We start from the raw sequence: 12583 nt of genomic DNA, 5'->3' as shown, positions 1-12583 counted from the left end.
ATTGTTTTTTAATTCTACATCATTATTTACATGCAGAATTGAGATTAGTGAGCGATAAAGCGAAATTCCCTATATGCATTATAGTGATCTTCTAATCAAGTCATTTTGAATTTATAATCAAGAAAGAAAGCGAAGTCTCAACTTCTAGTCAATCTAGGAAAAAATGTGTCCGGCATAATCTGGTTCAAATCAAAGATATATAAATTGGTAAAATTTCTGAAAAATCCGAAAAAAATTCAAAAAATATCTGGCAAAATCGTTCAAGAATCTTTCAATTTCTGTCCGATATTCGAAAGACTTTTTCATCCGATTTTTGCAAGATTTATCTTGCACAATCGGACCGAAAACTGCAAGATTTTTCGTAGGTTTTCAAAGAAAATTTGTCTGGCAAATTCTGGCAAAAATCGGACGTCTAAGATTCGTCAGATTTTTGCCAGAAAATGCAAGATTTATTTTCTGGCAATATCGTCCAAAAATCTTTCAAAATCGGATGGAGTTTTTCTTGCGAAAAAAAATCGTCCAATATCTTGCGAAAATCTGGCAAAATCGGACGGAAAAAAAAAGTCTGGCGAAAATCTTTCCATTTTGGCTCAAGGGTATGGTGTACTATAAATTAAATATGGTTCTTTTGTATGTAATTGTTGAATGATTTATGTTAAATTTGATATAATTAATAGTAAAAGAATAAAGTAAGCCATGAAAATTTAATTTTGAAAAAAATATTTAGCGAAAATGAAGAACAAATTGAAACCGTTACAAAAATTCAAAGTTCCAACAAACTTCTTGCGAATCGCATTAAATCAGTTTAAAAATATCTTCCGAAGAGTACACACGTGAAAATTTCTTTTAACGTATTTGAGCGGTTTTGAGTGTCCAAAGGCATATTATTAATTAAATTCGGAATCTTTACATATTTATCATCACTAAAATGATGAAATAAATCGCGAAAAGGTAAAAGAATTGATTGAAATCATAGAAAAATTATATTAAAGTAACTAAAAAGAGAAATTATGAATCAGTTAAGCAAAAAATCAATTCCATATCTTATCTTATCATGGCGGGAATTAAAAATTTGAGAACTTCTCTTCTGTATATTGTCATAGGTCGACATTACTCAATTAGTTGTTTACTTAGAGGCTTTTTTGGTATTTACAGGTATTTTACTTATCTCACGCGATAAAAATGACTCCACAACTTCTCGGTCGCTTATTAAAAATAGAAAAACGATTTGCCGATTTGGAAAATCATCCATCAAAACCTTTAACGAATTATACGTTAGAAAACAGTAACATTTCAATTAAATATCTCAAAAATATATTTCTTATTTTTTACGAAATTGGAATATTTGGAGAGAGTGAGGCTGCAAAAAATCCACCTGAAAATATCCGTACAAAAGTGCTACAATCAAGAAGCAACATTATTGAATTTATTACCACGCACATCGATTGGTTTGCAAACTTTATTCCTGCTTACGCAAGGAAAGAAATTGATTTTACTGATTTGTCATCAAAGGAGGCAATTTATAGAGTGCGATCAGGTATTGCATTTCTATTAAACGAATTTCAAGAAATCGACTCCACATTTGATGAGACATTAGAAGAACTAAGAGTTTTAAGCTCAGTTGAAGACGAATTTGACTCTATTTTAAATCATTGGATAGAATCTGGACTTCATTATCCTTTAAAAGAAGTTGACATTCCAAAAAATTTACCAAAAACTCACTGGTGGTGGAACAAGGCCTTATTTAATTAATCATCATATTTACATACATAAATCTTCAATATGGAAATCGATAAGGAGAAATGGATTACTGTTGCTCATGAGAACATAGCACGTTATATGGATAGGGGTGGAGAGAATCAAGGTGATGTTCCTGAACTTCTTGAAGGATCACAACTTCTTAATACTATTGGAATTGCTTTAAATGTAAACTTTAGTGACCCAACAACATGGACTGAAGAAGAAATAGAGGAAGCAGAAGATGGACATTTGTGCTTTTTTAAAGACGATTCACGTAAGGCAATCGACATAGTCGTTGAAAAAATAATAGAAGAATGCAAAGGCAATGAACGGAACTACATTACTGTTTTACCAATTCAACTTTACTCCGAAGGCAAGCTTTATTCACTTGCACTTTTTCGATTCAAAGCTCGGATGGAAAAAAGATGGAAATTTGTCGATAATGTTGGCAGAGTTTATAAAACTTTTGATGATTGGAAGGAAAATAATGTATTACCACCGGGAAAAGTTCTTTATCCTCTTGATGGACATCTACAAAAGAACACTAACGGTTATGTACAAACACGTTGCAAAAGTACACCATTTGGATCAAGCACATCAAAATTTATGAAAACTGCTGATATAGGCACGGGAGTAATTGGAATTGCTGGTGCAGTTGGAACATTATTTCTATCAGGTGGTATGGCACTTCCATTTGTTGTTGCTGGTATTGGAAGTGCTGTTTATACAACAGCAAGATCAGGATATCATCTTGTTGATAGAGCACTGCACGGACAATCATTAAGTCCTCTTGAAAGCCATGAGACATTTAGTTTATGGCTTGGAATTTCAGCAAATGTGATATCATTTGGATCCATGGGTGCCACTGTTCGTCTTTCGTCCTTAGCATTTCAAGGAAAAAATATTACAAATGGTTTTAAGCTGCTAGTCAACTTGATTAATGGGACAAGCTTAACAGTAAATTCCATTGCCGTCGCAAATTCTCTCGCTTACATGGCAATTCATTTTGATGAAATGACGCCCGTTGATATGTTAATGCAAGTAGCTAGCGTTGCATTTTGGGCTAAGTCAGTCTTTTCTTACAAGCCAGCTGCTAAGATGGTGAGAGAAATTCACAATCAAGTATTAAATGGGTATTCAACGGCTCTTGGAAAATCCGGAGCAGATGATTTTAATAAATTTCGTCAAAAGTTTAATAATGATAAGCAGCTTGTGAAATTCTATTTTCGTTATTTGAAGCAAGGTAAGCATGACTAGATATTTATGATTTAATGAAAAAATTATTTTTTTCTTTCGTCTTCTCAGGACTTGATCCAGCACAAGTGTCGGATGTTTTAGTAGAAATCTATCAAATGGGTGCAGGTGCGAAATTTTTCTCGGTTGATCCAGGACAAATGAGTATCTGCATTAATGGTAAGTAGCATACTAGATTTATCGCTCTCATTATTTGAACTGCTTTAAATATAATTGACTAGGACATACATTCACTATGGAATTTTTAATGTGTATCAAGTCATGGCATCGTCAAATTGTCTTTACAATCCTTGCATCACTAAAGGATGAAGAAACTGAAACTTTTAATAAACTTAGAAGTCAAATTCAAGATGATGTTGCACTATTTTATTTAATTTGTGATGTTAGTAAGCAATACAATTTGAAAGCAGAAGATACAACAAGAGGTCTTGTGAAATTTTGGACGTCAATTGAAGAACGTAATTTGAAGCTCAAGAATCCTCTAACGATTAAAATCAATAAAGATGGTTCAACTACACTCGGAAATGGGCATACCTTCAGTCTCGATGACATTGTCAAATTTTCTAATAACGATGACATCCTTGATGTCATAAACAAACTTTTGAAACTTAATCGTGAAGATGCCATACGATTTAATCATATTCGATTAGTCTTTGATGATGATTATGACTTATTCAAATGGATTGCTGATGGAGAAAAGATGAATGTCGGAAATGTGATTGAAGCACTATTAGAATTGAAGTCTAATGAGTTGGAAGATCTTGATGTCTTTAAGCTTGCTACATTAGAGAAAAACTCAAGCGATAAATGTGGAATTTTGATCATTAATAATATAAAAATGAGTGTTTTCTTCCTAGCTCAAATGGAACCAAAATTACTCAACGAGACCATTTTGATGGCACGTTACATCGAAGAGGATGAAGACATTCTGAAGGGATTTCATGAGAGAGTCGGTCATTACAGAATCACAAGTGAATTTGATCGCAAAAAGGCAAAAGAATGGTTTGAGATGCTAACAAAAAATAATTTACGAATTACTGCACGTTACGGTCAGTATCGTCCACATGAATTATCACATCTTCATCGTATGAAATCAATTTTATATCGTTATGGAAATGATATGCAACAAGCAATAATCGATTTTGTATTTACTGTTAATCCCAAGAATGTTCTTGAATTTTTAAACTGCTGTCATTTCATATTTACATGGACGAGTAATACAATGGAAAAATATTCTGTAGGACAGTACAAAAAGGACAAGTTGAGGAATGAAATGAGTATTCGAGCATGGAGAGGTAATGTTTTGAATATTTTTTTAGCATTTTGTATTTATTAAGAATCACATCCACTGATTTTTTACAGAGCAAAAAACACTTAACGAGTTTAAATCCAACATTAGATGCATTAGACTAGATTTTGCAAAGCTTAAAATCATTGCCACTCGAAACAGAATGTTTGATGAAAAGCCATTAGTTGTTGAACCAAATCTCTCGGATAAAGACTTGGTAAATGCAATCATATCAAAACTTAAGAGCAATGAGTCGATAAAATTCAGATCAGATACAAGAGCAATTGCACAAATGTACAAGCGTTCAAAGTTTGAGATGAGGAAATTTGTTGAACGAGCTAATGCTGTTATAAAATATGAAATGCCAAGAGCAAAGGCGACTGTATGGAGAGGGCAAGAAGGAGTTGCACGATTTGTTGAGTTTGTTGATAGCACTGGTAAAGTGGAACTTATCGAGAAATTTGGGGAAATATATTTAAATTTCTTCATAGAATATGACAATAGATGAAGTATTAGGGGCCAAATATATTTGCATGATATGTTTTGTAAAGTAATCACATTATTTTGTAGATAAAATCAAGCATGAAAAAAAATTTTTTTACTAGACTATATAAAGCCAAACATTCAATATTGACATTACAGTTTAATACTTTAACTCTTTGAAAATGTTGAAATTCATAATTTTTCTTTTAAGCTTAGCTTTTGTTAAATCTCAAGATTATTTTTCTTCAGCTAAATATCTCTATTCAATGAACGATTGCAGTATGCATACAAATCTAATTCTTAACATAAATGCATACTTTTTTGAGGACCAATTCTCACTAACCGTAATTGATTCATCTGAAAATCCGACTATCAGTGCACTCAAATGCATTGGAGGAAATGACTTTCGACCGTTGAGCATATTTGATGACGTTCTTCAAATTGATTTAGGTGATGAAACTGACACAAGCAGCGTCTCATCATATCCGACGACAAGTGGAATGTTTGTCAAGTCAGGATATGATGATGCACTTGGAATCTTGAGAATAATTGGAGGACATAATCCTAGATCAAAAGTTTTATTGTATGTGACTGACGGAAATGAAACTGATTCTATGGAGCTATTGCAAACTGCATACGATGATTTGAAAATGTTGAATTTGGCAGTTTTGATGATAAACATAGACAGAGATGAAGACGATATTCCGATAAGAGGTCATGTAAGAATTATATTCTACAATCCATATAGCGGAGATAAAGAAATCAGAGAACCTGAATATTTAAGAGAAACACTTACTCCATTTAATCTGGAAGGAAAATTTAAGATCATAAACAAATTCATAAATCAACGAGTCTCAAATTTACATCAATATCCATTGCGTGTAAACATTTTTGATTTTCCAATGATATCAAAACGTGAAGCCGACGAAAATGATGAAACAATGTATTATTCATATTCAGATGGAGAGACAGTAAGAATAATTGGAGAAAAATTGAATTTCAATATAATTTATGAGGATTCGTCGGATGGCATACAGTATGGATTTCAAAATGATGAAGGCAATTTTACAGGAAGTTTAGGATCACTTGAATATGATCAGGTTGATTTATTAGGAAATCCAAGATTGATTGCTGATTACAACACAACAAAATCATTATTTTTACAACCTATTACAATGATGAGGCTCTCATTTATCATCAAGAAACGCCCAACTTACAAACTCCTTAGTGTTTTCATTTATAGTGGATATGACAAAGTTTCTATGATTTTAGGTTTAAGTGTATCATTTTGCTTACCATTCGTATATGTTTTTATAAATAAAAATGAGGTTAAAATTATTAACAGGAACGTATCAAAGAAAAATCGATTAAAGTCATCATCGTTAATGAAGTCTACTCTTTACATCGTGGCTTTAGTTCATGGAATTTCTATGAGTCATTCATCTGGAAATGCATCTAGAATAGTAGTTGGAATTACTCTGCTTTATGCACTTATAATATCTGCTTTATATCAATCGGCTCAAACTAAAAATCTAAATACTAATAAGGTAAGCTAAATGCCTATTGGATAACAACATACATGTAAATCTGTAACAAAATAATTTAATTGTATAGGTATATGGTAAAATTACGACTATCGATGGCTTGATTGCTGAACATTTTGAAATTGGAATGCCGCCGGATATAACAACAATTTTTCGCAATAAAAACAGCAAAAACAAAGTAACCACATTGATTGAAAATTCCGGATTGTCGTTCGAGGATATAAAATTATCTCATGAATATTTTGCCGAGCAGCTAATGAATAATGCGAAATTTGCATATCTGTGGTCAGATTTGTATGTCGATAATTATTTAAATCAATTCTATGATCCAAACACGGGTGAAAATCTATTGGAAAACATTCCTGAAACTGCCTACGAATTTTACATTTCTCTAATGGCACCGAAAAATTCACCGTTCATTGAAAAATTTAATGAAATTTTATTACAATATGTGGAGACAGGAATTGTTGATTATCATTCGAATCGTGCATTGGCTGATAATGATATGATTTGGATACAGAGAGTGCTGAAGGGGGAGATACCAGAAAATGCAGCAAAAGCTATAAAAATGAGTGAATTGATGCCTCTTTTTGAAATTTACATTTATTTGGTAATTGCTAGCTCTGTTGCTTTCATACTTGAAATTCTTTATCAACCACGAAAATTTCTGAGAAGATTTAGGAAGCGACCAAATAGTGTCAAGCATTTTGAGTATGTAAATTAGGAATTTTTGAGCTAGATACATAGTTGTGAAGCATCTCCTTGAGCAATTTTGTAAGCTGTTTATTGTTTTAAGTGCCCTACAATATTAAGTTTTCTGTATTTGGAATTCTCTAAATAAGCACGTAGCTTTGCATAAATGTCTGCAAAGTTTATTACAATTTCTTGCTTTGGAAAGTAAAAATTTGTTAGAAAATGCAGCGATGCAATAGAAAATGGAAATTGAAGCTTTTGAGCACTTTTAAACTCAAATTGCATTTAAAAATATTGACTTAATTATATAAGTTCATGCAAATGTTTATGTTGCTGAAGTTTTGTAAATTGAAAGTATTTTAGTCTGACATTTTAATGAATTCATTTTAAGTTCTTTAGAAAATTTACAAATCTGAAGCACATTGACATGTGTCTATGATTGCAACTTTATATTTTATTCAGCTCTATTTATGTATATAATATTTGACTTTTTGCTAAATTGAATTTTCTCTTATTGTCTTCATGAACGCTATTATTGCATCAATTTAGGTCGTAAACCCTTCTTGACATTTTTGTGTGATCAAAGCATTTTCATTTCTATCCTCTACCTTAATCACAGTCTAAAAATGTCAACAATATCGCAAGAAATTTCATATAAACTTTTGAATAAATCAGGAGTCAAGTGGGAATGGTGCTCTATATGCTTGTATGTGCGTAGAAATGTCATTGTTAATTTACACACCTTTCAACATTCACCAAGAAAAAGGAAATGAAAAATTGAAAAATGCGCAGTAAAAAAAGGTAGTGAATTCCAAATCCTTCCATCATATTACATTACATGAACATACGTAAAAAAGGTCCGGAAATACTTCATTTAAATTTGTTCTCTAGGATGAAAGTTGATTGTAATGTAGACATATTTCATGCTTATTAAATATTAAAATACTTTTTCCTTTTGTCCCATCCATAAAATTTAATTCAACTTAAATATTTAAGCTAGAAAAGTGTCACAAAGAATTTGAAGATTTGTCAAGTCAGAAACTTAAAGATAAATCGTTGCTAGTTTTATTTTCAAGATACTAAGCTTAAAGATTTCTTAAGAACATGATCCTACTTACTATGGTAATAAGATGAATACATGCACGAAAATGAGAGCATATTTGAATAAACGTGGCCTAGGGAAATTAATAGTAAAAGCTGGATTTTTTATTTCTGAATTAAACAACTTGCAATATCAGTTATGAAAATTATCAGGGGAGCAATTCATCTTTTCGTTGAAATCCTGTATTAATGCAAGAAGAACTGATTTTCACAGTTTTTTTTTTGTTTTCCTCCATATGATTTATATTCATGTTTTCCTTCCACTCTCACTAAGGTGCACATTCGTGAAATGTGATTTATGATATCTTATTTTGCCTATTGTTGCTCTCTTAACAATATTTTGCTTGTTTGAGGATGACATCTTTTGTAATGCCTTAACAAAAAACGATTCAGCATAGTGACAATTTTTATTAGGTTGAAAAAGATTTTTTTTTGTATATTTATATTTATTTACCCAAGCACCAAATGTTACAAGCTCATCTGGCGATGCTTCTTATTCATTTCCTTTTCCTTTCAAAATCTATTTTTATCATAATCACAATTTATTTCATTTTCCATACCCTTATCTCTCTAAGGGCAGCGCGCAATCCACATCCTGTCATGACGACAAAAATGAATAAAGAAGAAAGAGACAATAGACGAAACATGATGAATAATCTCAACTAATGCGAGTCCCAAATGGCTTTAGTTGCTGTCAGATTTGCAATTTTTTCGTTTTATTTCCTATTGTAATTATCATCTCCATGACAGTAAATACACTGAAGCAATATGACTAGGTACCTTGAAGTCACTGCGTGCACAATAATTTAATAATTTTAATGCTCTTCTTAAGAATCTCTAAGGATACAGCTCAGCTTCATCAAGTCACATTTCTTTTATGATTCTTTCTACCCTCGTCGATGTACATACATTCTTTCTTTTCTCTTTAATATAAAGAATGTGTCTCCACGTAGTAGGTGGATTTGACTCTTAATCATACTATTTGACATTTTTCGGAAATGACGAATGGTTCTTGAATGGACTAACTATGTAAGAAAATTGACAACGATATTCATGATACTGTTGTTGGGAAAGTGAATGGATTTTCTAACTTTTTTAGGGATACACAGAGTAGCACAACTTAAGAAGTACATATTATTACACTAACTAGTAGTTTTATCTGGGCACTTAATATCCTTAACACTCAAACTCGATAAAATTACCTTGCTTACAACTAACTTTCTCGAGGATGTAACCCCTTCAGTTTACAGAAATGGTTTTGAAATAATTATAAAGATCAATTCACGAATGGTGTCGAGAGGGAAGGAAGTGAAACCTGGAAACTCAATTTCTTGATGGACTTAATTTGTTAACAAACTTCATGACAGTCATAGAAAAATATAAGAGATTGAAAAGTAAGTAGTACTCATTCAAAGTCACCATCATTCTTTTCACAACAGTCTTATTTCCCTCCTTTCTTAAGTCATTTCTTGACTTCTTGTAGATTTTCTTTATTAATTAAATTTGATTGATGTTATTATGACTCGGGATAAAATGTATGTCACAATGTTACGCGAAAGGAGCACATAATACAAAGGTGAAGAAATTCATTCATGATGTTGAAATATCAATTAAAGAGCGATGCTGCATAAAATAAATTTGGCACTAACCATAAACAAAAAGTCATTAGTAAATTTTTGAACTCATATTAATTGCTTTAATAAGTTTTTTCACACGATTTTCTAAGCAATCAAAACGAGCACCATTGATTGAAGGAAAAAGCTATGTATAGCAAAAGATCAAAAAGCAATTAGTAATTGGAAAAGTTTTTTGTAACTTTTTTAATTTACATTGTGTCGATCCCGCAATTTTTATGGCAGTTAACATGAAAGTTGCCTTTTAGCAGTCAGTTGTCTGCCATGAATAATTTATGTCGATCGGGTTTGCTATTTTTGAAGAATGGAACGAAAATTCTTGTTAAGTTAATGACAAAACTTAATTACAGTGTCAATGATGCTGAAAAAGATAGAAATATGTCAAATGATATAACGCCCACGTGCTGTTCTCGAAAAAGTCAATTTATATAATGGTGGTTGATTGCTAGCAATTGAAAAGCAATTATTTATGTGTTAAAAACATGACTTATGACTTCAAACCTTCATAGAATCATATTAGTTATAAAAATACTCAAAAAGTTTCGTAAAAAAAATGGAAACTGCCGAACGAAGTTAAAACTTTACTTATAAATATTTGAGCATCAGATTTTTTTATCCAGTAAGACATCGGTTAGAGGAAAAAAGTCCTTTATTTCTATTTTTTGCCATCCTTTGACTTGATTGGCATTTTTGTGCTATCATTCACTTTATATCTTCGTTTCTTTACTTATTTTATTGTTAAATCTCCTTCACAATAAATAAGAAAGTAAAAAAAATTTCAAAATTTCTCACAGATGGAGAAATTCCGGATATCTTCTTATTTTTCTGCTCGAGTCTTCCGTACTCAATAAGTAGTTGAAAAATATTTTCATAGATATTCCGACATAGAATTTTATGGAAAAAAGTCTTATCACTTCGAATGTCCTTTTTATCATCTTGGTTGAATATTTCTTCCCACTCGTCTCATTTTACCATGATTTTATGTTATGGCCCAATAAAGCAAACACTTTTGATGACTGGGTCGACGTTTTACTACGCAGTAATTTAATATTCTTATCATTTTTGATGAATAATTGAGCATATTATTGAGAATTTTATCTTTAACAAGATTTAATGAGCGGAGAGCGCTGTTGACATTCGGTTCCCTTCCTCTTTGCCACTTTTAGCAAGAAACTAAGAAGAATGAAAAAAGAAATTCTCAACATACATTAATGACATTCTTTCCTTCCTTCTATTCCAACTCATCTTCCTGTCTATTTTGAATTTTGTTGCCTTCAATTTTTCCTTTTCATTCGTTAAATTCCTTTTTTTTGCCTTTCCACACTAAAGTCTTGTTAAGTGAAAATGTATGAGAATGTTGGGAAATTTATGGATGGAATTTTTGCTATACAGTGTGATGCTTATCATCATAAAGACTTTTTAAAGATTCTCATTTTAGATTCACATGGCAATTCGTAGGTCTGTAATCGTGATGACGATGCAATAAAAAATTCCTTGCTTGTGGTTTTTTTGGAAAGGAAGTTGAAGGAGAAAGAAAATTTCATCCTAAAATGGTCGTTTATGAAGCTCAAACATTGTCATTGTATGAGAATAGAATTATGATTAAAGCTCGATGAAGGTTTACACAGCATAAATGCCGCCTCGTTAAATTTACATTTTCACCAGTTTTTATGGGAGTTTGCTGTGCTAATGGGCTATACGAGTACGCATGAAAGGAAAGCTTACCTTTTTTTATGCTTTTTAAGGGAAAATAGGAGAGAAAATTTTTCCTTTGATGTATATTCATCTTGATAATTAAATTACTTTCAACCTTAACATACATATATGGAAGTAGGTGAGAAATAAAGGAAATTTGTTTCTATAAGCGTGCGTCTGCTTGCTTTTTATTTCGGCACACAATACAAACATGATGTAGGAAATATTTAATGCAAATAATTCATTTAACTATTATATTCACAAGCAAGATACACAAATGACATTTCATGCGAAAGTTGCAACTTATCCAATTTAAAAGTCAAATACGGACATGTCTAGAAAGTTCCAGTTGAAAATGTTTTAAATTTGAAGGAATTACAACATGTTTACGTGAAAGCTTACTTAAATACTTAATGTATATAGTCCATTTAGATTTTAATTAAATAGGCTATTCTATAATTTTTTAGATGTTATAACTTTTTATTACACATTTTAATGTATTCAATGGAATTGGCGGTATCCATAATCTCGGAATACAAACCATGATAATGGTCCATAATCTCTTGCGAGTAATGTTTCTCAACATTAATTTTTGTTAGAAAAATCCATCGAAATTCAAATGGAATTTAAAGTTTTTCAAATTGAATCAGTGCTGACTGCTTCCACATTGCTTCAAATATGCATAGAAATTTACTAATTCCAAAGTCCTTAGTTGGAAGATTACATACATCATAAAATGAATTAAAAGAGTCATAAAAAGCTTCAAAGTTTAACATCCTGAAGTGTTCGCTTCAGTTTCATGTCTACAACAATAGAAAGCAAATTTATCTTAGCTTGCTTAATCCTTATCTCCACTTTAATATGTATCGTACTCACTTACTCGCTTTTATATTGTAGCATAATAGTAGTACATTACGAAATTACACTAGAGAAGACCTTTGACAATGTTGGAAATAAGAGCAGGGATGAACAAGTAAAATACAATGTGCGAGTTACATCCTGGTGTCATTTACATTATTAATTAAATAAATTTAAATTAAACATTTCTCTTTTTTCATAAATATCTTCCTCTTTCTGACACCTGCTCAGAGTCCATGAAAAAGGTTAAAAAGAACATGATACTTCTGACTGTCGCATACAATATCTTTCTA

At 31.4% G+C, this 12583-nt stretch overlaps 1 protein-coding gene across 1 annotated transcript; it reads left to right on the top strand.

Annotated features, from left to right (window-relative positions):
- The first annotated feature begins 815 nt into the window (after positions 1 to 815).
- LOC139088506 (uncharacterized) lies at positions 816 to 4911 on the top strand. Its single transcript, XM_070637760.1, has 5 exons — positions 816 to 951; positions 1156 to 2983; positions 3046 to 3153; positions 3216 to 4289; positions 4357 to 4911. Exons 2-5 carry the CDS (start codon positions 1783 to 1785, stop codon positions 4788 to 4790), a joined length of 2817 nt encoding a protein of 938 aa, XP_070493861.1. The 5' UTR covers positions 816 to 951; positions 1156 to 1782; the 3' UTR covers positions 4791 to 4911.
- Positions 4912 to 12583: the final 7672 nt, after the last annotated feature.

Source organism: Chironomus tepperi, unplaced genomic scaffold (genome assembly GCF_022539635.2).
Source record: "Chironomus tepperi strain 1889 unplaced genomic scaffold, CSIRO-AGI_Ctep_v1 contig_163, whole genome shotgun sequence".
In the NCBI taxonomy this organism is placed as follows: domain Eukaryota; kingdom Metazoa; phylum Arthropoda; class Insecta; order Diptera; family Chironomidae; genus Chironomus; species Chironomus tepperi.
The sequence above is the reverse complement of the archived record's forward strand: the minus strand, read 5'-3'. Positions and strand labels throughout refer to the sequence as shown.

Bases quoted from the DNA above. Each gene is read 5' to 3' on its own strand.
- LOC139088506 (XM_070637760.1), top strand. From the start codon at position 1,783: ATGGAAATCGATAAGGAGAAATGGATTACTGTTGCTCATGAGAACATA. The intron at 3,154-3,215 runs GTAAGTAGCATA...ATAATTGACTAG, and splicing joins AATGAGTATCTGCATTAATG to GACATACATTCACTATGGAA. The intron at 4,290-4,356 runs GTAATGTTTTGA...GATTTTTTACAG, and splicing joins GAGTATTCGAGCATGGAGAG to AGCAAAAAACACTTAACGAG.